Here is a 25,782-nt window from a genome sequence, read left to right on the forward strand (position 1 = left end):
CAAAGTTGGGTCTTCCTAAATAATTGTAAGCGCTCTCTCTCTCTCTCTCTCTCTCTCTCCACACACACACCAAAAGGGCGAAATTTCGCCGCCTCTCAGCCACAGCCACTTCCTCTGCTTTTCCCATAACCCTCTCCTAAAACCTCAGATAACTTTCTTTCCCCTTATTTATTTATATTTATATCTCTTTCGCCGCGATTGTATAGAACAGTTTAGCTGCGACTAGAGAACCACCTAGCGTCTCATTTGGTAAAAGATATCTTTCTACTCTGTTTATATTCCTTCTACTCTCCGTTGGGTTACCGAGAAAGCTTAGACAAAAGAAAATTATAACGTGGAATTTTGCTTCTTTATTTTTGTCTATTAAAAAAATAATAATAAACTCTTATTGGGTGTGTCAAAAGTGATTGTTTTGGCTTCAGTGAAGGTTTATTTTTGGGGGAAAACCCTCATAAAAAGATTCAAATTTTGTTTGTTTTCTATGCTTTAAGTGCTGTTGTTTAGATGCTCAGTACTGCTGGTTATGACAGAGTAGTGTTCCATTTTTGTCTAGTTTTTTATTTATCGTTTACTTAATCTGCATATGATGGAGTGATGGTTTTGGGTTTTTGTTCGTGTGAGGCAGTGGCAACTTAATGGGCATACGTGCTTTTTTTACTGTTTTGTTTAGTATAGATTTGTATGAGTTGGTTTATTGAAGGGTTTCGGTGTTTCTGAATTGGATCGTAAGGTTAATCTGAAAGATAATGGCATGAAAGATAATGGTATCATGATTTATGATGTATGATGCTGCATGTATATGCTTGTTTGTGTGAGCTGTGAATTAAATGCAATGATGGTGAATTTTGATTGGTGTTACTGGGTTTCATTGTTTTGAGGAATATGGTCTTGTGGTTAACATATTTAATTGATGCTCTAAATTCAATGCTTTGGGTTTGTTTCTACTACTAATGGCTTTAGTTCTTGCATTGAAATTCTTAGTGATCTTGTTGCTGATGTGAATTGTTTGAATCAGGAGGAAAAGATGGCAGGGAAATCAAACAAAGGGAGGAACCGGAGGGGAGCACATAATACCATCAATACCGTGAATTCTTCTGAATCAGCAGTCTCATCCGATGCTCTTGTGAATGATAACTCAAGTGCGTTAGAGTCTTCCAAGGCTGATGCAAATGGTGTTGCAACTGTGGATGAATCAGCTAATGCAATACTGGAGGTAACGGAGTCTGAAACCGAAAACTCAGCAAGCCAACAGAAGCAAGGTGAAGTTAGTTGCATGAATGCTCTATTATATGCTTTATAGCAAGTTAATCTGCTGAATGCTCCAATGGAATATTGACATTACGTAAAATGTTAAATTAACTTCTTTTAATCTTTTTCTCTATATTAGAGATTTAACCATGTGAAGGAAATGAAACCGAAATTCACACAAGTTGGGCAGCATTATATTTTATTATCTTGAAAACTTTAGATGGTAGTTTAACGAAAAGAAGAGGAGCGTTAAAATTGAATATTAAATGGAGGATCGCGAGAGGACATGGATGAGCTCAAACTTTATTTTTTTAAAACCTTGTTCTTATGGGCTGGGGGGCCATTGATTTTAATGGGCTTAATGTCCATGATTTTCTATAGTCAGTTGTATACTCTAGTTAGGTACTTCTCAGGTATACATCCTGTATACTTGGCTATGCCTTCTTTTCTCATGAATAAAGCTTCTTGATTACCTATCAAAAAACAAAAATATAAAATGTTTTCGGCTAGCTGGAAATGTTTTCGGTGTGGGAGGATGAGCTGATGAATATTAGTAAGTGCCAATGCTTATTCAGATTCGTGCATACGTAATTTTTTTACCAGTAAACAAATTTTATTAATAGAAATAGGCATACATAACTCATTTATATATCCACCTGTACGTGCATATATGTTCACACCATCGTTGTGAAGTTTTATTAAAATTGGTTTTCTTTGGGTGTCACACATATTTCTGATACTAATATTCAATCCCAGGATTTTCTTCTTATTACTTCCAATGTTGAGGTCTATCTATCGTATACTCTTTTTGTACTTGGGTGCCACTGCTTTTTGAGGTTGCACATATTGAAAGATTTGCATATACATATTTTTTATAAGTTTGCAAATATATGTTGTCTTAGCTTTTTACTTTTCCTGTATTTAGATTATTTGGGTGTTAAGAAATTTTGTGTAATAAATGATTTCTGATTTTTTTTTTTTAAGATGATGAGGATCAAATTTTCCATCTATATGTATAGATAATGGACTTTGTTTGTCAAATTAGTGGCTGATGGCAGTCTACTCATTATAGTTTGTGTTAAGTTTGAGTCTTGAATACTAAAATTTTTCTTCCATTGGATAATGATATATTTGGATGCATGAATTCATAACTCAACAAAGCCTCATCCCTCTACATTTTAGTGTCCGGCTGTTACGATGGATCATGACACTTGTTCTTCAGCTTGCTGTCATGTCTCTAATTCAATTTCTTTCCCTTCTGTGAATGCAGGTGATCTTCATCTTTATCCTGTTTCTGTCAAAACACAAAGCGGCGAGAAACTTGAGCTCCAAGTGAGTGAAACCTTTGGTTGTAGCTTGTCGTACTCTAAATTGGTTTAGAACACAGAACCATGCATGCATTTGGTTGGTTAATTTCAGCACTCTCAGAATCATCCTGTTCACATTTGACAATTCAGAAGTCGTTCAACTTTTCACTCTGACATTTCAGCTGTTTATTCGTGGCATCGTATTTACCTTATCCATCAAAAGTGTGAACTGCTCAATGTTTTAATGTACTTGCAGCTGAATCCAGGAGATTCTGTCATGGACATAAGGCAATTTCTCCTTGATGCTCCAGAGACGTGTTATATCACATGCTATGACTTATTATTGCACACAAAGGATGGTTCTACTCACCATCTAGAAGATTATAATGAAATTTCTGAAGTAGCTGACATTACTACTGGTGGTTCCTCTTTGGAGATTGTTCCTGGTATTACTAACACTGCTTTGTTTCTCTAATAATAAAGCCTATTTGGTGGCTCTGACATGGAAAGTATTTTGGCAGCATTGTACGATGATAGATCTATAAGGGCTCATGTACACCGTACGAGAGAATTACTTTCTCTTTCCACACTTCATGCCTCACTATCAACTTCGCTTGCATTTCAGTATGAGACATCACAAAGCAAATCCTCTAGTTCTGGAGGTTTGGAATATTAAATAACAATCAATGCCACCCAATTATTTTCCAATATTTTTTACACCATAACACACTTAAGCTTCTGGAATTTACTGTGACCTAGATACTGCAAAAACTGAGGTCCCAGAGCTTGATGGTTTGGGTTTTATGGACGATGTTGCTGGTTCACTGAGTAATTTGCTATTGTCATCTTCAAAAGAGATCCAGTGCATGGACGGCATTGTGTTTTCGTCCTTCAATCCTGCTCCAAGCTATAGAAGGTGAATTTATTAAAGCTCCTCCTCAAGTTTGCCTTATTGCATTGTATAACATCATTATGACTGTGTGGAAAATGGTTCCTACTTGTCTCATATGGTGTATTTGGAGGGAAAGTTTGAGGACATAAATGGACGCTAGAGGAGCTCAAATTTTGGAAAACTTTGATAGACTTTAACGTGCATAAATTTGGTGATTTTGTTGTTTCTCTTTTTCCATCTGGATAGTTGCATTTCTTGTATATTTCATTTGTACTTGGATCATGCCTTTAAATGCAGTCTTGTTATTTAGCCAAAAAGAAGAAGAATTAAAACCATTATAATTTTCTTCAGTGGAGAAAAATTGATGGTGTTTTTGTTGACCCCAGGCTTGTTGGGGATTTGATTTATTTGGATGTAGTAACATTGGAGGGTAATAAATACTGTATTACGGGAACAACAAAAATGTTTTATGTCAACTCGAGCACTGGGAACACTCTTGATCCAAGGTTGAGTAAGACCACTTTTGAAGCAACCACCCTTGTCGGGCTCTTGCAGAAAATAAGTCCTAAGTTTAAAAAAGGTGAGAACACATGATTTAACCGTTTGATTCTGTTGAAGTCTCAGATGGGCTCATCTTTTTACTTTCATTGACTGATTCTGCCATCCTGTATTCTTGTTTTGAAGCATTTCGTGAAATTTTGGAGCGGAGGGCCTCTGCACACCCTTTTGAAAATGTTCAATCTTTGTTGCCACCAAATTCATGGCTGGGATTATATCCTGTTCCTGGTGAGTTCAGTTTCATCTAAATTTCTGAGCTTTTTATCCCTTTAAATCGATGTCCTTATGAATGTAGTTTAGGGTTTTGTAGACATGGAAAGTGTCCCATTTTTCTTTGAAACTAATTCTCTGTGGCCTCCTTTCCTCGTTAATTTTGTACATCAAGTTTTGTATTTAGTTTCATCCTAGGTCATCTCTAAGACTTGGGGTTATGTTAGCCTAATCCAGGCATTTTCAGTTTCTGTTGCTATCTTGAAAGAAGAAAGAATTACAGTGCAAAGCATTGTAAAATAATCTATTTACATTTTGTAAGATCGACAGACATGTCTTTTTAACTTGGGGTACATCTGTATTGTAATACTGAAAATGAAGTTAATTTTGGTGTATTGAAATAAGAATAGAGCTAGACTTTCTTGGTCTCTTAGTATTTAATGGTGGCCCAATCATTATTCTCTAATGGTTAAGGTCCAAAAAAGACTCTTTTTTGATAGGTAAAAGAACTTTTTGTGGAGGACATCTCATCTATGCCCTTTTTTTTTGTCTTATTGCTTACTGCACTGGCATGACAATTTAATGGATTTATCTTTCTCAACTTTGTGGTTGTTTGATGTCATATTTTTTTTTTCCTTCATTCTAAGTAAATTTTATGCGCTACCATGCCAGATCACAAACGTGATGCTGCCAGAGCAGAGGATGCGCTTACTCTTTCTTACGGTAGTGAGCTGATTGGAATGCAAAGAGATTGGAATGAGGAGTTGCAATCTTGTCGTGAATTCCCCCATACAACTCCTCAAGAAAGGTATCTGATCTCTTATCCATTGACTTGTTATATTGATACTCATCCCTTTGGTCTAATAATTTTGTTTGATGTAAGTTTCTTCTACATGGTTTCCACTGTTTCTACTCCTTATAAAAGTAAATTTGTTGCAGGATTCTGCGGGACAGGGCTCTCTACAAAGTGACATCAGACTTTGTTGATGCTGCGATTAGTGGTGCTATTGGAGTGATCAGCAGATGCATACCCCCAATAAATCCAACAGATCCAGAGTGCTTTCACATGTTAGTGGGACCTTAAAATAGTCTTTTTCTTGTACATTTTTGTCATTATTTAAGGAATTCATTTCTAATGCTTTATAACTTGTAGATGATAAGATGCAATGTTTATTACTTTGTCTTCATACCTCAATGTTGAAGCAGGTCTCACTGTACTTAGCTAATTAATTTTAAGTTTACTCTGGTGGAGGGTATATAAAATGGTTATTGCACGTGATGATAAATTTTAAATGATCTTGTTTGTCATCCTTCTATCTTGATATTTATCGGTTTTATACCTATCCAAAAATAACATTTCAATGGATTTTATAGATGTCTCTCTACTCCATGACTTTGGCCAAGTATAACTATGCTTACTGAAGTTAGTGTTACTCAACATCATTTTCTTCATCTCAATCTTGTTTCCATTTCTTCATCCTAGATAGGTGTTTCCTTTTGTATACCATCTTGTGTACTTGGACTATCTTATTATATTAATACAATCGTTTACTTATAACAAAAAAAAAAAAAATTCTTCACTCAATGAATGGGTAGATAGCAAGGGTTTTTGCATAGTTTATTTGGAGAAACCAAAGTCTCTGAGCTGAAAATGGAGGAGGGTCTTAGGCCTGATTTGGATAATGAAAGTCCCCCATCTCATTTCGTCTCATCTCATCTCATTTCAATATCCAAACACCACAAACACTAAAACTTTTCAATTTCAAATATTCAACTTTTTCATCTAATCATTGCCTAATCATTACAACTTTGCCAAACTTCCAAACTTCCAAACAAAATACAAAAAACAATTCAACTTTTTTAAATCCCCATATAAAAATAATATTAAAAGATTATATTTTAACAATAGTTTAACTTTATAATATTTTTATTCAATTTTTTTCCTTTTTCCTTTCCCAAAAACCCTATAAAACATTTTAACTCAAACCATTTCTAACTCATCTCATCTCAACTCAAATATCCCACTACTATTCACAAACCATCTCAACTCAAATATCTCATTACTATTCACAAACCATCTCAACTCTTCTCATCTTAACTCACTAAACCAGCCCTAAGTTTACCAATTTCTTAATGGAGCAGGAGGTTTATTAGAACAGTGGTTCTGAGTGAAATTAAGTGTGGTGGTTAGCCCTGTAAATGGGTTTTTATGGATCTATTCATTATTTCTAGGGACAAAGAACTATCAGTGACAGACAGTTACAGCTCTGAATTGGCTATCCTAGATGGTAAAGGGATTTCATCCATGCAGCACAAGACTAATTGGTTGATTTCTTTACTCTTTATTATGTTGGACAGTATTCTTTTAGATTGAGACTTGGTGGTGAAGACACGATGTGTTGGAGGATATATAGGAGAGGGTGTTTAAAGTCGAATCATTCTATAGTGCATTCATCCTCACGACAACAATATTTTTTCATGGAAGACCATTTGGAGGAGCAAGGCTCCCTTGATAGCGGCTTTCTTTGTTTGATTAGCTGCACAAAGGAATGAGGACTCAGAGGATCATCTTTTTCTCCACTGTGAGGTAGCTAGCACATTGCGGCAACCTGTTTTTAGTCTATTTGAGCTAGTATGGGTGATGCCTAGATGGGGTGGTTGGTCTGTTAGTGTTTTGGAAGGATGCTTTGATAGTCATCAAGTGAGACCTTGTGGATAATGATCCCGATTTGTTTGATGTGATGCAATTGGAAGGAAATAAATAATCAAAGTTTTGAAGATAACATAAGGAGGGTGAAAGACCTCAAGGCTCTCTTTTTTAATTCACTTTAACATTGGATGGTAGCCCACCTATGTCTCTAGCTTTAACTTGTAGGATTTACTTATATCTTTTCTTTCTCTAATTAGGTGTATATGATGTATGCTTAATGTGTACTTCAATAATGCCTTTTTTTTTTTTTTTTTATCATTATATCAAAAAAATATATTACAAATTGTTCTTGATATGAATTTAGGGCAACGCGAATGCCATTGACAGTGTTAGTTTGTTGGATTAGAGCTATCGTATTTCTTTTTCCTTGAGAGCTATGTGAGTTTGTTGCATTAGCATTATGGTTTATCTTTTATCCTTTTTTTTTGGTCATAGGTACGTTCACAACAACATATTCTTTAGTTTTGCTGTGGATGGGGACCTTGAGCAGCTGTCCAAGAAACCTGCATCCAATGCTAATTCAAATATTGAGAGTTTAAGCCCTGTGAATGGTTCATCTGATAAGGCTTCCAGTTCTTTGTTGCATGGAGACAGTGGAATTGCCAATGGGGAAAAATGTGGAGGTTCAACTACAGAAGAACAGGATAGTGTTGTGGATGTGACTTCTGACGTGTCAGCTGAAAATGTGTCAGCTGAAACACAGTTAACAGAGAGCGAGCAAGCTACATATGCTTCTGCAAATAATGATTTGAAAGGCACCAAGGCATACCAGGAAGCTGATGTCTCTGGACTTTATAATCTTGCTATGGCCATAATTGATTACAGAGGTCATAGAGTGGTAGCTCAGGTTTGTAGCTAACATAAAAATTATGTTGCTGGTTGATATATATTTTGTTGACTAGAAGCAGGTTACCAAACTTTATAGATCATGCATTGGTTGCAAAGATGCTTATTGGCGTTCTCATTGATAAGATAGCCAAGTTTCCTTTTTAACCTTATCACTGATGCAAGTAGCGAGCTGGGTTGACAGGTCTATTATAGTCAACATTAGTTATGTGGCCTGTTATTTTTTATTTGCCTTTCTGTTTATATATGGTAATTCTTGTTACTTGTATACATCCTATGTACTTGGGATATGCCTATTTACTTGGAATAAAATCTCTTATTAACTATCAAAAAAATTCTTGTTGCATTAGAACATTTCTGTACTTTTCTGTACTTGGAGGCAACTGTCCATCGTTGGTAATTCTATCTTGGCTTGCTTAAATTTGTCTCCAGTTGGCCCTGAATTACTTTTGCACATTCTGGTGCAGAGTGTTTTACCTGGAATTCTTCAAGGTGATAAATCAGATTCTCTTCTGTATGGATCTGTTGACAATGGCAAGAAGATATGTTGGAATGAAGATTTTCATTCCAAGGTGAGGGATCATTTGAATTTGTTGCTTTTTCATGCTTTCAGATTCTCTTATTACTTCTTTGTCTATGTGAGAGGACTTCTTGAGCTTATCCAGGTAGGATGTACATATTTTCTTATGGCTGTTTTTGGTTAAAAATATTTATGCATAATTTTCCTGTGGCATAATTTAATATTTTCAGAATATGTTGTTTCAGTAGGTACCGGGCTAATCTCTATTTTGTTGGGTTCTTCAGCTCTGTAAATGAACAGAGAAATGAATATCCTTGTTAGAAGTTTTAAGCTTTTGTTTATCATCAGGTGCTTGAGGCTGCTAAACGCCTTCATTTGAAGGAACACTCTGTGCATGATGGATCTGGAAATGTTTTCAAATTAGCTGCCCCAGTGGAATGCAAGGGTATTGTTGGCAGTGACGACAGGTGATTACTTTCTTGGGTTGGTTATTTATCAGATGAAACCAATAATGAGTTTGCTGATTTTCTCCTTACTGTTTCTATATCTTTATACATAGTGGTCAAGATTTGTTAAAATTTGGTATTTGAATGTGCTTGAAATTTGGAATTCCTATTTCTCAGCACTTTTAACACATTTTCATAAAAAAGGTGTCAGGACACGTAAGGATTTAAAGCTTGACCTGGGCTTTTCCTACTTTTATCAATAAAACTTCTTGATTACCTATAAAAAAAAAAAAAAAAAAGAAGCTATATAGTTACCTATCAATCTTTTTTTTCATTGGCACCGGGTGTCTGAGATGGTTACCTATCAATCACCCTGTGTACATGGGCTATGCCTACTATTTTTTCAATAAATCCTTCGTTACTTATATAAAAGTTGTCTCATCAGGAAAAAAAAAATACTATATAGGTGTAATCTCTTCATAAAAGTTGGCTTATCAAGAAAAAAAATATTATATAGTTGTAATCTCTTCTTCATGTTCCTAATTCCCGACTGCATTAACTTATATATATATATAAAGTTTCTGACTTCAAGAGGCTTACATGGGCTATGAATGATGATGGAGGGGAGAGGAGTGCTAGCCGGGGGTGTCTCACTCCCATTCTGGAGTTAGCAAAAATCTATCAATTCTCGACCAGGATGGAAGTTCACGAGTGTTGGATCAAGTGTACGTGCCTCTAATGGAATATCCATGAGCACCTGATCTGTGATGAAATTAGAAAAATCCCTCATAGCTGGTGTGATGTGGGACATACCTGATCTCTCACTTGGGAAACGAGAGACATTGAAGTCACCTCCTATACAACTTGGTAACTCCCACCAACTAATAAGTCCTGCCAATTCTTCCCATAATGACCTTTCCGCATCAATATTGGGGCCGTATACTCCTACAAAAGCCTATTGGAACCCATCTTCTACATTCTCAAAGGAGCAGGCCACAATGTATTCGCCCACACAGTCCTCTAACCTTTCCACCACCCTTTTATCAAACATAATAAGAACACCACCGGATGCTCCTTTAGAAAGTAAATACGACCACCCAACATGATGTTGTCCCCACAAACTTCAAATTATTTTCCTTGTTATTAATTCTAGCTTGGTCTTTTGTAAACATATGATATCCTCTTGCCAGAATGGTGGTCTTCCTATGATTTCCAAGGCTCTCCAAGTTTCATAATGGCAAGAAAGCTAAAAGTGTTGAAACATGATTTGAAGCAATGGAATGAACAAGTATTTTTTTTTTTGATAAGTAAACAAATTTTATTGATCAAAGAATTAGGCAAAGCCCGATACAAATACAAGAACAACTATATGCCCTAATTAAGAGGGCGCAAAAGAGACAAGAAAGTCTTGTAGTTCCATGCCGTTGAAATCAACAACAATGGCCCAGGTACATAGAGTACTGTAAAATAAAGCTATAAGTTCCTCTAGCGATCTCTCTGTCTTCAAATGTCCTCGCATTACGCTCCAGCCACAAACACCACATGCTACATATAGGGATCATCTTCCAAACCGCTTTAATCTATTGCATGCCTCCTATATTTGTCCAACTGGCCAGCATTGTCACTACAGTCTCCGGCATACCCAAGCTAGCTCTACTCTACCAATCACTTCATTCCACAAAACCATTACTGTCTCACAATGTAGTAGGAGATGGTCCACCGACTTTCCCCCTCCCCTACACATGCAACACCAATTTGCTATGATAACCCTCCTTTTCCTCAAGTTATCTGTTGTGAGGATCTTGCCCAAATATGTTGTCCACACGAAGAATGCAGTTTTGGAGGGCGCCTTATGTCTCCAAAGTCTTCTCCAAGGAAACTGAATGTTGGGCTCTTGAATGAGAGCCTTATAATAAGAGTGAACTGAAAATACAGCTTTCCCGGCGGGTGACCATCACAACCCATCTTCTTGTTGATTGCTCGGTTTAACGGAATACATAAGGCTGTAAAAATCAGCAAAACTGCTCATCTCCCAATCCTGTGCTACTCTACTAAAACCGATGTCCCAATGGAAATGCCCATCCAATAACCCCATGACATCCGCCACTGCAGCGTCTTTAGCACTAGAAATTTGGAATAGTGAAGGGAATGAATCTTGTAGGGGAGTATCACCACACCAAATATCTTTATAGAATTTAATCCTGGAACCCTCACCCAACTGGAGTCGAGTATGTCGAGTAAAAACCAATGTTTTGAATACCGTACCGGACGCCGTACCGGTCAAGGCACTGGAACGAAATATTTCGGTACCAGTACCGTTTCGGGATAGCGTTTCGGGATAACGTTTCGGGATAGTCGATATATGAATAAATTATACATATAAATATATATAAAAATTATATTCCAAAATAATAGTCTATATATAAATAAATTATATATAAATACATATATATATAAATTATAAATAGTCTAGTCTAAATTGAGGGTTAAAAAATAAGCTTGTAATTTGAAAAAACGAAAAAAAAAAAAAAAAAAACACAGGCCGAAATATCGGCCGGTACCGGCCGAAATATAGGCCGAAATTCAGGCCGGTACGACCCGTACCGGTCGGTACGGCCGGTATTTTCGCCGGTACGGAACAGGTATAGTACCTGTACCGGCCGGACGGCCGAAACGAAAAATTTCGACCGTACCGGCTGGTACGGTACGCAATTTAAATCACTGGTAAAAACCCCCCATCCTCTTCTAAGGTGAGTGGTAGTAAGGCAGATCTCTTGGGCCGTGTGGTTGGGCCGCACTCCATGGGTCAAATGGGAATTGGACGTGGAAAGAATGCACACAAGCCGCAGCCCAGGGCCCAACGCATTCCAATGAACAAGTATTTGGCAATGTACTTCTACAACATCGTTCCCTTCTAGAGGAGCTACATGGTCTGGAGGGCGAGGAGAAGGCTAGAACAATCTCTGAACCCGAGAAAGCTCACAAGAGTCAGGTAGTCATTGAACTTGAAAGAGTAATATTGATGGAAGGGTTGGGCTGTGCTGGGTTATGCCAGAAGCAGTGGTTGATTTCCTAAAAAGCTGGACCAACTTTCAAATGCATACTTGTTCCCAAGTGGCAACTGCATGGAAAATGATACCCTTGTGTATTATGTGGTGTATTTGGTTGGAGAGAAATGAGAGGTGCTTTAATGATCGGGAACGCAATAGTGATGCATTATGGATGTTTTTTATAAGCACTCTACTTTGCTGGTTCTCTGCTATTGTACTCAAGGGTGGGGCTGTAAATGAGTTCTTGTCGTCATTTCTCTAAGTTTTAGAATGTAACTAGGTGTTTCTTGTGTATACTTCCTGTGTACTCGGGCTTCGCCTATTTCATTATGCTTAATAAAGTTCTAACTTATCAAAAAAAAAAAAAATATTGATGGAGGAGATATCTTGGAGACAGAAATCAAGAGCACTTTGGCTCAAGGAGGGAGATAAGTGGACAAAGTTTTTCCATAGGGTGGAAAATTCGCATCGGATGAACAACGCTATTGATACGTTGATGATAGATGGAGTAGTTTCTTCGAATCAGTCAATCATCAACAACCACATCGCACAGTATTATGAACATCTCCTAGCTGAACAACATCCTTGGAGACTGACAGTAGATGGACTGACTTTTTCAGCAATAGATCATCAGAGTGCAGGGTGGCTTGAGAGGCCCTTTGAAGAAGATGAAGTACGCAAAGTCGTTCAAGGTATGGCTAGCGACAAGGCCCTAGGCCCTGATGGATTCACAATGGGTTTTTTCCAAAGTTGTTGGGAAGTGATGAAGGGCGACCTTATGCAGGTATTTCAAGATTTCCATAATAATGCTAGATTTGAAAAAAGTCGGAATGCTACCTTTTTAGCACTCAGTCCTAAAAAGGTGGGATCAGTAGATGTTTGAGATTATCGTCCCATTAGTCATGTGAATGGGGTCTACAAAATTCTCTCCATGGTGCTAGCGAACCGATTGAGTACGGTGATGGACAAGCTAATCTTGAAGCTGCAAAACGCATTTGTTAAAGGTAGACAGATTCTGGATTCGGTTTTAATTGCTAATGAAGTGTTGGATGGAGGACTCAAATCTCGAGAATCGGCGTTACTATGCAAACTAGATATGGAAAAAGCCTATGATCATGTAAATTGTAAGTTCTTGCTTTATCTACTTGAAAGATGTGGTTTTGGAGAGAAATGGTTGAATTGGGTAGAATTCTGCATCTCAACTGTTTGCTTTTTTGTCTTGGTGAATGGTTTACTAGTGGGTTTTTTCGACTCATCTCGTCGCTTGAGACAGGAGGATCCGCTCTCTCCATTACTCTTTTTATTTGTCATGGAAGCTCTTAGTAAAATGATTGTAGACCTTGTGGAGGGTGGTTTTCTCTATGGCTTTTCAGTGGGGAATGGTAATTATGGCCCTATCGTTATTTCTCACTTGTTGTTTGCGGATGATACTCTCATTTTCTGTGGACCTAATACCGGGCAGATCCAATCGTTGAGGACTCTACTTCTTTGTTTTGAAGCTGTCTCAGGTTTGAGATTAAACCTTTCAAAGTCTGAAATGATACCGATGGGGACTGTTCCCGATGTGGCGAGGCCACTCTAGCCTCTCTCTTGGGATGTAAGGTATCTTCTCTACCCTTGAAGTATCTTAGCTTACCCTTGTGCGCTTCCTTTAAATCAGAGCAGATTTGGAATGCAATGATTGAGAAGGTGGAACGCAGACTTGCATCTTGGAAGAGGTTGTATTTGTCTAAAGGTGGTAGGCTCACCTTGATTAAAAGTACTCTATCCAACTTACCCACTTACTTTTTGTCCTTGCTCCCGCTACTAGCATAGGTTGCAAATCGTCTTGAGAAGCTACAACGTGACTTTTTGTGGAGTGGTTTGGGGGACGAGTTCAAATTCCATTTGGTTAATTGGTCAATGGTTTGTACTCCAACTTCAGGGGGTGGACTAAGAATTCGTAATTTGATGAAGTTCAACCAAGCTCTATTGGGTAAATGGTTGTGGCGGTTATCAACATGAAAGGGGGAACCTGTGGAAGTCTGTTATAGATGTGCAGGTTGGGGAGACATGGGGTGCTTGGTGTTCGAATGAGGTACGTGGCCCATATGGGGTGAGTATGTGGAAATACATTAGAAAGGGTTGGGAGATGTTCAGGAGACACACAATTTGTAGTGGAATATGGCTCTCGTGTCAGATTTTGGTATGACAACTGGTGTGGTGAACGAAGCCTCAAAGATACTTTTCCTGCCATATTTGAGCTCACACGAGTACCGATCAAAAAATTTGAGCTCACACGAGTGAAGGATGCAACAATAACGGACCTCTTGGTGTTTTCTGGTGACTCCCCTCAATGCAATGTTGATTTCGTTAGGGCAGCCCAAGACTGGAGTTGGAGATGATCACAAAGTTCACTGTCAGATCTTTTCACAGAGTTTTAACGAGCCCAGGCATGCACACATTTCCATGGAAGAGCATTTGGCAGACAAAAGCTCCTTCAAAAGCTACTTTTTGTCTGGACAATAGCATTGGGCAGAATTCTCACCACAAATTACTTGAGGAAACGTCGGATAATGGTGTTGGATTGGTGTTGTATGTGCAAGAAATATGGGGAATCGGTCGATCATTTGTTTCTTCATTGTGAGGTTGCGAGGAACATGTGGGATTACCTCTTCACAGGACTCGGTTTATCATGGGTCATGCCTTTTAGTTTGGTGGATTTTCTAGCTAGTTGGAGAGGTCTCCGCGGTAATTCACAAGTTGCAGCAATCTGGAAAATGGTCCCTATTTGCATGTGTTGGTGTATATGACGGGAACGAAATGATAGAAGTTTCGAAAACCGTGAGAAGACAATGGAGGAGCCGAAAGTTTTTTTCTTTAAAACATTGTTCTCGTGGGGGGGGGGGGGGGCATTGTATGTAACGGACTAAATGTCCATGACTTTTTACTATCAGTTGTAAACTCTATTTAGGTATTTCTCATGTATACTCTTTGTATATTAGGGCTTTGCCTACTCTTATGAATAAATTACCTTGATTACCGATGATTAAAAAAAAAAAATGGTTTTTGACTATATTTAGGGTACAACTGTTGACTAACGTGCCAATTTAAATCTTATATTGCTCAAGTACTTTATGCTTTTTAATCTGTGAATTTTCTCATTCAGGCACTATCTTCTGGACTTGATGAGAGTTACTCCTCGTGATGCAAACTACACTGGACCTGGATCACGATTCTGTATCTTGAGACCAGAACTAATTACTGCGTTTTGCCAGGTACCTTGTGGTCTGATGACATTTATGTCAGTTTGGAACTTATCTCATATATTCCATTTGTTACATAAATGTGTGCTTTATGGGAGAAGGCCCAAGCTGCAGAAAGATCAAAGTGCAAGTCTGAAGGAGATGCTTCTTTGAGCTCTGATTCTTTAAAGGCTCCTGGTGTGGACGAACAGGTGAAAATGAAAATAAATGGAAAGCTTTTGAATTGCACCTGTGATTGTTGTTTGTGTGATTTGATGTGTACACAGTATACTTTATTGGTTTTTGTCGAATGGAACTTTTTCAACTTTTTACCTTGTAGTCTTAGACTACATACTGCTACTTAAAAAATTTGTGTTGTTTATGTGATTAACATGTGTATGTGTGTGTGTGGTATGCTTTATGAGTTTTTGTGAATGGATCTTTTTAAACCTTTTACCTTGTAGTTTTAGACCACGTACTGCTAACTAAATTTGTTTGCCTATTAGACTTGTTGCAGTATGACTTGCCTACTGAGTTAGTGTGAATATTCTCTTAGTCGAAGCTAAAGATGTCACTCGTATACCCTTATCTCTCCTGATTCATTTAGAAATTTGCCTCTTCTTCTTCCTTGAGTAAGGCCACCGTACTTGAAATAGAAGCAGATTTTCCTAGGCGTATGGATTATGGAAATAACCAATTGCACTTAAGGTTAAATTGGAGTACATCACTTGGTAAGAAAAAAGAGGAGTATATGATTTTTTTTTTTTTGTTCCAATGAATAAAAAAGCAGCAGGTGCAGTAATTGGCGAGAATAGAAACTTCATAATACTTGGACTTAGGCTCAACAAAAAAATTGCATGTTTGTCACTTGTACACTTGCACCAGTATAGAGTATAATATGATAATGGCCTGTGCTTTGACATTCTGATCTGCAATATGTGACTCTTTCTAGTGCTCTTACAGGATTTAACAAAAGAAGGGAGGGATGAGGATGCTTCTTCACCAGCTCAAACTGAATCTTCTGACGAAATTCTTTTCAACCCTAATGTGTTCACTGAGTTTAAGTTGGCCGGGAGTCAGAAGGCAAGTCTGGACCTTGTAATATTGTTCGTCAAGTTTATTGAATTCTGATTTCTTCTCATATAGTTTTGTTTGCTTTGTCTTCACCAGGAGATATCAGCAGATGAAGAAAATGTGAGGAAAGTTAGTTTGTATCTTAAAGATGTTGTGCTTCCAAAGTTTATACAAGATCTTTGTACACTTGAAGTTTCTCCTATGGATGGGCAAACATTAACTGAAGCAGTCCATGCTCATGGAATCAATGTTCGCTATATTGGAAAAGTAAGCATTAGTGTTTCACTTAAATGTAAATTTGATCAATTTATGGGAAACTTTTTTAAGAAATTTTGCCTGGTCCTAAAAATGGTTATGCGCCTTTCTTTTTCTTTTTTTTTTTTTTATTTTCTGTCAGTGATTATATTGATTTTACATGTCTGGATCTTTATCACAGGTGGCTGATGGGACGAAACATTTACCTCATCTGTGGGATCTTTGTTCTAATGAGATTGTTGTGAGGTCTGCAAAGCACATCCTCAAGGTAGTAAGCACGATAGTACCAGCTTCTACTTCTCATTGAGTTTGAAAACAATTGGAAATCTTTTACATTGTTCACTTTATTCCACAAAGTTTCACCATTATGATTTTGCAAAGAGGTGTAAGATGTTACAATATTGTAACATGTGACTCCTTCCTGCTGTTGGTTATTGGAAGTGACAACTACCGACCAGTTTGTGCATGACTTAAACAAGAGTGTCTTGCACTCCTTGCAAACATGCACTTGAAATTTCATTTCCCGTTCATCCCTCCCTTCCTTTTCAGCTTAAACTAGGCAGATGTTTTGTTTGCTACACTTGTATAAGATGAAAGAATATAGATAATTCCTTTCATTTGTTGACCCATAGTGAGAAAGAAACTGTGTTTATCCTGGTGGAAAATGGAAAATATGTAAAATACAAAATACATGAACAGGGAAAAATTGAAACAGCAGAGACTTACCAGCACTTCTAATCCCTCTTCTCGTGCTTTAATAAGCTACATTGATAGGGACTACTTGGGTTTTTAAAGGTATACGTTAACTTATATAAAAAGTGTGTTTGTCATGATATGTGGCATGGAGATCATTCTCAATGATGCTTTTCCATAATTATTTCGCATTGTCCGATCTATGGATGCTTCTTTGGCGGATTATTTACATCTCTCCAATGGTTCTCAACAAATCTTTCATTGGGGGGTTGCAAGACTGGGAGGTGGGCCTCTTCATTTCCTTCTTTGATTGGTTATGTTCTTTCATCATGGGAAGAGGTGGCAAAGACAAGAATTGGTGGACCCGTTCCTAGCATGGAGGCATTGAAGCTAGATATTTCCATAAAGCCATACATGCACATGCTAAGAATTTCCTTTCCTTGGAAGAGGATTTGGAGGACTAAGGCTACAAAGAGTGGCTTTTTGTGTTTGGACAACCACCCTTGGGAAGATTCTCACTTAAGATAATTTAAGGAAGAGGCGTGTGTTGGTGATGGATGGTATTGTATGTGTAAAAGCAGTCGAGAATCTGTTGACCATCTTTTACTTCACTGTGAAATAGCTGGTGCTTTGTGGAACCATACATTTAGTCTATTTGGAGTGGATAGGGTAATTCTGTTCCTAGGTTTCAAGATTTTCTTCTTATTTTTACTGTTCAGGTGCATTTCTTGCATGCTTAATGTGTTCTTGGATTGCACCACTTCTTAAGCTTGAACAAAATTGCACTTAACAAAAAAAATAGTGATAGGGGTCCGGAGGGTTGCCTTCTCTTTACGTGTTTAATTAATCTCCAGATTTTAGCTTTACATACTGAAGTTTATATTTTTGTCATTTTTTAATTTTTTTTTATACAGGATGTTTTGAGAAATACAGAGGATCATGATTTTGGGCCAGCTATATCACATTTCTTCAACTGCTTTTTTGGAAGTTATCAAGCTGTTGGTGCAAAAGTTATTGCTAACGTTATGCACTCCAGAACACATAAAAAAGTACGTGCAACTTAGATGAACAATTTTAGAATTTTGTTGTTACTTTGCTTGGTGTTGTTATTGGTTTTGTGGTTATTTATGCTTTACTTATTAAAAAAAAGTAGTTCTTGTTGGTTATATGCTTTTATCAGCTACTTATAAAAAAATGCTTTTATCAGCTACTTGAGGTCATATGGTCCTTAAAAGAAATTAAGTTGAAACTCTTTCTTCAGGGAAAAAAAAAATCGAAAAATAATAAATGAGATTTATTAGAATCTAAGATCTTTAACAAATTACTATTTCTCAAATGGAACTGATCACATAACAATTTTTTCTTCTGGTGGAGAATGCTTGATCTACTGTCATAATCTTTGTTCAATTCCTTTCTCATCAATAAAATCCTTATTTACTGACTAAAAAAACTTGTTCAATTATTTACAGGACCAAGGAGCTCATCAATCTTTGGGAAAGCCTTCTAGGGGACAAGGAAAATGGAAAGGTGGATCATCTGCTAGAAAAAATCAATCTTCATACATGAATGTCAGCTCAGAAACTCTTTGGTCAGACATACAAGAATTTGCGAAACTCAAATATCAGGTATCATTTTTTTTTTGATAATTAATAAGAATTTTATTACCAAGAATAGGCACAGCCCAAGTATATAGGAAGTATATAAAGGAAATACCTACTAAGCACTAGAAAACAGGAAACTACGACAGAAACAGATTCAGTACATTATCATCATTCCTTACAAAGATCCTAGCCTACAAACTCAAAAGTAGAAAAGAAAAAATAACGAAGATCTTCAACAGAACGCTCTCTCTTCAAAACATCTCCCATTCCTTTCCTGCCATAAACACCATATTAAACACAAAGGAATCATTCTCCATCTGGCAGCAGCACATTTCCTTGCCTCAAAACCACGCCAACATGCAAGGAGATCCAGAATTTCCTCTTGCCTCAAAACCACGCCAACATGCAAGGAGATCCAGAATTTCCTTAGGCATCACCCAATATAAACCTGTCCGACCAATAACCTCATTCCACAAAGACTTCACCACCTCACAATGTAAAAAAAGATGATTTACAGATTCACCATCCTTCTTGCACATGACACACCAATCAGCTATACACAAACCACGTTTTCTAAGGTCATCCATGGTCAATACTTTCCCTAGAGCAACCATCCAACTGAAGAACGCCACCTTAGTAGGTACCTTCACCCTCCAAATGCTTTTCCAGGGGAATACACAGCCAGAATGGCAATTAAGCACCTTATAAAAAGAACTGACTGAAAACCTGAAATTTCCAGCATGATCCCATGATAGAATGTCCTCTCTTCCCTGCATCACTTTTGAGTTATAAATTCTTCCCAGAAAATCTGAAACAACATTCACTTCCCAGTCATTTGCATCTCTAATAAAGTCAAAATTCCATAGAATGTTATTATCCGTACATTGAAGGTAATCTGCCTCAGCAACATTTTGATCCCTTGCAATCTTGTAAAGAGATGGAAAATCTGATTTAAGAGCTGATTCTCCACACCAATTGTCATGCCAAAAGAGAATCATCTTCCCTTCCCCCACCTTAATTTAATAGGTTTAGAAAACTCCCCCCAACCTTTCCTAATACCCTTCCATAAACTCACCCCATACGCTTCTTTAACTTCATTAGAACACCAATCCCCCCACCCACTCCCATATTTAATGGCAACAACTTTCTTCCATAAAGCATCTCTCTCTTCACGATATCTCCAAAGCCATTTTCCAAGGAGTGCTTTATTAAACAACCTCAAATTTCTCACCCCCAATCCTCCACAAGAAACCGGTTGACAAACCTTATTCCAACTAACCAAATGAAACTTTTTTTCCTCTCCTATTCCTCCCCATAAGAAATTACGATAGATATTCTCAATTCTACTATCAACCCCAGCCGGCAAAGGGAAAAGTGAAAGAAAATACATAGGAAGATTAGACAACGTACTCTTTATCAAAGTAATTCTTCCCCCTTTAGACAAATATAATTTTTTCCAACCAGCCAACTTTCTCAATAACCCCATCCCATATCAAAACAGATTTGTGAGGAGCCCCCAAGGGAAGACCAAGATACTTCAACGGCAGTGAAGCAATCTGACACTCCAAAATATTAGCCAAATCTGAAATATTACCTACGGCACCCACAGGTACAATTTTAGACTTGATTAGGTTAATCCTGAGACCTGAGACAGCTTCAAAACATAACAACAATGCTCTCAAAGATCGAATATGTTCTTGATTGGGTGCACTGAAAATCAATGTGTCATCGGCAAAAAGAAGATGAGATAATTTCATGCTTTTCCGTTCCTCATTGCCCACCTCAAAACCCGACAAGTACCTTCTACCGCCGCTTCCAACATTCTACTCGATGCATCCATGACAAGGATGAAAAGAAAAGGAGATAGCGGATCTCCTTGTCTCAAACCACGTGAACTATTAAAAAACCCAACTGGAGTGCCATTCACCAAAATGGAAAATCTCAATGTCAAAAAAAGGGTCAATTGTCCATGACCCTACAGAGAAATCTGGGCATTTTTAAGAGGTTGAATGAGTCACTTTTTTTTAAAAAAAAAATTGTTTTTCTTGTAGTATTTGTTTTTTCAGTTTTAACCATGTTTTGTTAAGAAATATGTAAAATCAGGAGATCTTAAGAGTGTTTTAAACCCTAGTTTTAAACCATATTTCTTATCATATTATCTCTGGTCAAAAGGCCCTTAATTCTTTACTGGGCTCACATTTTAGGTTGGTATTTTGCCTTCCATTTCTGTAGAGAATAAAATGGACTAACCTCTACCATGTGGGATCTCCAAGCACATCCATTGTTCCTTCAAGATTTATCTCTGATGCGCATTGTTATATTTTTGAAATACAATTTCTTATGTTTGTAGTTTGAGTTGCCGGAGGATGCAAGATCACGCGTGAAGAAGATTTCCGTTATACGTAATCTTTGCCAGAAGGTAATTATTAGTTCATGTCTTCTAGAATTGATTCTGCTTTTGCATCTCAAAATATCCCATTACGTTACTTCTTGTTTGGTATATATTGTTTCACCTATGCCTTCCTATGCCGTTGCAATGATATTTTTCAACCTTCTAGGACTAAGTCCCCTAAATTAGGAGTGACCTCTTTTGCACTATCTTTTAGCATTGTGGCACATGCTCAGACAGATGCACAAGAACTCAAAACTAGTTAATTGCTTCTGCATGGTATTTTGAAAGAATACAATCTTTATGTATATCCTTTCTATTCTTCCACCTTGAGCATTCTAATGCTAATTCTTTTGTCTACATGTTATGTGTTGTTCACATCAGGAAATTGGTTCTTCTCCAATTGGTGTGTTTAACTTTTATGCTTTCAACCAATTCTTTAATTTAAGCAACCACCATATATCATAGGGGTAAGTAATTAACTTATTGTGGTGTCCTATAGATTATTTTGGTCGCTCACAATATGTATTCTTAACAAAAGAATAAGTGGTAAATGTTGTTTATTCTGGTAAAAATGTTGCTTAAATGTTTGATTTCCCATTTTACTTGTGTAAACAATGTTGGTGACTTCATTGGCAGAGATCACCAACTATGATTATTCGGCTTCAAAGGTCAGTATAGTTGGGAAAAAAATGTTGGACAACGTTAATTGTATTTTTCCCGTATTTTTTCATAATACTTGTGGCGTGGATAAGTTCTCTGAATACTATGTATGGCACTTGGTGAATTGTTGTACTGTCGACAGCTTGAGTTCCCTGATTTCAACATTTAATCATATGTGACACTAAATAAAAATAAGCAATCCCAGCATATTCTATGTAATTATGTATATTTTTTCTAGAATTTTTATTACTAAGCTTGGGCTTTTGAATGGCCTACATCTTGCCTGAATGTAATTTTTTTTCCCTTTATAGGTAGGCGTTACTATTGCTGCACGCAAATACGATCTTGATTCGGCTGCACCTTTCCAAACATCAGATATCTTGAATCTCCAACCAGTAGTGAAACATTCAGTTCCCATATGTTCAGAAGCTAAGGATCTTGTAGAAACGGGTAAAATCCAATTGGCTGAGGTATGCACCGTGCTTTGTTATCTATCACTAGAATATGCATTTTCTAGTCCAGACAATGCCAAACTACTCACACAATACTTCAGTACTAAAAATATATTGGGATCATGAAGTTAGTGGTGCTTATGATAATTACCCTTTATCTTATTATCCAAAAAAAGATTGATAATATTATTTACACTTGAGCATTATATGCTGGGAGGCTGACTCGAGATTTAAACAATGTGGGTTAGAGCAATTACTTGCTATGAGAAAAGCAATTTACTATCTTCGGAGTTTCGGGTGGTGTCTTAGTTTTGTGGACACTAGGGGTTGGGGTAGTTGCAGTTGCTTTGCTGCGGGGAGGAGCGTTATGTCCCAATCGGGCTTGGGGTATATCGGATAGACTTACTGGTCATTAGGGGTACTCTATTATGGGCTAGGTGTTCTCTCTTGTATACACCCAGTGTACTTGGTTACGCCTATCAATATTAATAAATTTTTACTTATAAAAAAAAAAATTACTGTCTTGGAGTTATTTAAATTCTAAATTGTAGAACAGTTTTCCAGGGTATCTGTTAAGATAGAGCCAATTGGTGGAATCAATCTAGGTTTCATGAAATTTGCACATCACCACTTTTTGCAGAGGTTGAAACTTCTGCTGAGTGCGATCACAACTTTATTTAGTATGATCTTAAGGCATTGGCTTTGCGTTTCAGGGAATGCTTAGTGAAGCCTACACACTATTTTCAGAAGCATTTTCAATACTTCAGCAGGTATGTTATCTGTAGTTTCAAGTTTGCCCTCTTGGACCATATGTGGTTTGGTGTATCATCACTCCTTTTTTGGATTGCAGGTTACTGGTCCAATGCATCGGGAGGTTGCCAATTGCTGCCGGTAGACATCTGTAAACAATTCTTTATTTTTGTTTATAATATTATTTGCTAAATCTTAGTGGTATATAAAACATATAAATAAATAATGCATCTCCTAGTCTTAATGTTCCTTGGCAAGACATGACTATAATATTATGCTTCTTTTAATTAGCTATTTAATTGCTTATAAAATGGGTTATCAACTCAGTGATCTGAATTGCAACAGTAAAGCTGATAAATTATAATGTGTGTTTATGAGGCCCTACAAGACTGACATTTCCTTAAATTTTCAGGTATCTTGCGATGGTTTTGTACCATGCGGGAGATATGGCTGGAGCAATAATGCAACAGCACAAGGAACTTATCATAAATGAGCGTTGCCTGGGTTTGGACCACCCTGACACTGCTCACAGGCATGCTTTTCTGTTCTTTCTTGTAGATTCTTTATGTTTGATGCTAAAAAACCAATGGATATTGTTATTTCAACTACTACAAGGTTAATATTACAAATATATCAATCACTTACGAGCATGAAGAAACAGGCACTGGATGCAATGTCATGTTAAGTTCGAAAATCATGAGTAATGCGAAAAAGTCTTTTCATGTGCTGTGTAGAACAAGAAAAAAAAAAGTTTTCATTGGGGTGTTCAATCAACCCCTTCTCTCTGTCTCTCTCTGATCTAATTCTTGATCCACTTGATCTGCAATAATGGGAATGCAGTTATGGCAATATGGCTCTTTTCTACCATGGGCTTAACCAAACTGAACTTGCACTGCGTCACATGTCCCGGGCATTGCTCTTGCTAAGTTTGTCATCCGGCCCAGATCACCCTGATGTTGCAGCAACCTTCATAAATGTTGCAATGATGTACCAAGACATTGGAAAGATGAACACAGCTCTTCGTTATCTGCAAGAAGCTTTGAAAAAGAATGAGAGGCTTCTGGGCGAGGAACATATTCAAACTGCTGTATGCTATCATGCTCTTGCCATTGCATTTAATTGTATGGGTGCATTCAAGCTTTCTCACCAGGTATGTATGTACCTTGGAAAAATTGATTTTGGAATTTCATCATCGAGCAGCTATAAATGATAGAATTTACTAATTATATCGTTTGGCTTGCCAGCATGAGAAGAAAACCTATGATATACTCGTCAAACAACTTGGTGAGGAAGATTCAAGGACACGTGACTCCCAAAACTGGATGAAGACATTTAAGATGCGTGAGCTACAGGTAAATTTATGGTGCTCTTTAGTGTTTGGAAAGTAAAAATTTTAATGCAGTAGTTACGTGTTATCACAATTGTGTGAATCTGGTTTTCACAGATGAATGCACAAAAGCAAAAAGGCCAAGCTTTGAATGCAGCTTCTGCTCAAAAAGCAATTGATATTTTGAAGGTGCTTCTGAATTCCCCTTTTTGATTATTTTGTTTGTTATGGAAGTTTTCTTTATAATCCTAGATGAAAAATAAGGCGTCATCAGATCATATAACAGATTCTGCTTGATTGAAATAAATACTTTCCTTCGCCATTTTTTTTTTTGTTGTCATTTTTATGCCTGTTCTCATTCTCTATATGGAATGTACAACTCCCTACATTTCTTATTTGAGGACATTTCAAGAAGTTGGTGAATTTTCCTGGTACTCGTGTCTAAAATCAATGCATGTCTAGCACTAGCCTTTTGTTTTTATTTTTCTTTTGAAAAAGAAGGAAAAGAAAGTGTTATTAAATGTTTCTGGTTAAGCATACGGTACTCCAGTTTTCTGAATTTCTGGTGGATTCTCCAATGTAGTTGTAAAGTTCTCATTTTATAGTTGTCATTGCATGACAGGCTCATCCCGACTTAATACATGCATTCCAAGCTGCTGCTGCGTCTGGAGGGTCTGGGAGTTCGGGCACTTCTGGCAACAAATCCCTTAATGCTGCGATAATTGGTGAGACTCTTCCTCGAGGGAGAGGAGTTGATGAAAGGGCTGCTCGTGCAGCTGCTGAAGTCAGAAAGAAAGCTCAAGCAAGAGGCCTCTTGATACGTCCACATGGTGTTCCAGTTCAAGCTTTGCCACCCCTTACACAGCTACTAAATATCATCAATTCAGGTATGACCCCAGATGCAGTAGAGACCGTGGAAACTGAAGGAGTGAAGAAGGAAGCCAATGGCCATCCTTCTAACGGTCCAGCAGATTCCAAAAACGACCAATTGACATCTGGGCAAGAGGATCAGGCTCCTGCTGGATTGGTTGCTGGCTTACCTTCTTCAGATGCCAAGAAACAGAAAGCAAAGGCGAAAGTTTCAGCTTGACTTGTATGCACAGCAGGGACTCAATTGATTGGCAAGAAAGCCGAGGATTGTTTTTTTGATTGGAAATAATTTCTATCCTAGCATGAGATCTTTTTTGGGTCTGTTTGAAATGAGGTACCCCATTCAACTTCGGCTCTCAGAGGCTATGAAGGGTGTTCGGATGTGCGAATTGACCCATAGGTATTCCTTTTTTGTTTTAACCAATAATCAGGCTAATAGATAGCATGGCAGCAATTGCTCGTGCAAATAGATTAATGCACTTCTCCAGGTATTGACATGAATGAGCTTAAACTCGGTTTTTATTTCGTATTTTATTTTGTATTTTATTTTTAAATTTTTGGCCTATTTTTGGGTAGTCTGAAAGCATTTCAATGTTTTGTGTAGAACAGTGACAAATGATCTCTAGAATGAGATAGCATAATTTCCCTTTTTTTGGAAAATGTAAAACAGCTTGGTTCATTATGGCCGCTGCTTTTG

General features: G+C 37.4%; 1 protein-coding gene across 1 annotated transcript; it reads left to right on the plus strand.

Annotated features, from left to right (window-relative positions):
- Nucleotides 1-37: 37 nt before the first annotated feature.
- On the plus strand, nt 38-25,767 carry LOC121239250 (clustered mitochondria protein). The gene is made up of 29 exons (XM_041136455.1): nt 38-249; nt 1,016-1,259; nt 2,519-2,580; nt 2,812-3,001; nt 3,077-3,217; nt 3,315-3,471; nt 3,834-4,027; nt 4,132-4,233; nt 4,888-5,023; nt 5,155-5,283; nt 7,361-7,772; nt 8,239-8,343; nt 8,640-8,758; nt 14,936-15,044; nt 15,134-15,223; nt 15,975-16,094; nt 16,182-16,352; nt 16,522-16,608; nt 17,948-18,083; nt 18,507-18,658; nt 20,985-21,053; nt 21,998-22,156; nt 22,852-22,908; nt 22,989-23,029; nt 23,301-23,420; nt 23,729-24,038; nt 24,133-24,240; nt 24,333-24,404; nt 24,838-25,767. The coding sequence occupies exons 2-29, from the start codon at nt 1,025-1,027 to the stop codon at nt 25,303-25,305; spliced, it is 4,251 nt and encodes a 1,416-aa protein (XP_040992389.1). The 5' UTR covers nt 38-249; nt 1,016-1,024; the 3' UTR covers nt 25,306-25,767.
- Nucleotides 25,768-25,782: the final 15 nt, after the last annotated feature.

Source organism: Juglans microcarpa x Juglans regia, chromosome 7D (assembly GCF_004785595.1).
Source record: "Juglans microcarpa x Juglans regia isolate MS1-56 chromosome 7D, Jm3101_v1.0, whole genome shotgun sequence".
Classification (NCBI taxonomy): domain Eukaryota; kingdom Viridiplantae; phylum Streptophyta; class Magnoliopsida; order Fagales; family Juglandaceae; genus Juglans; species Juglans microcarpa x Juglans regia.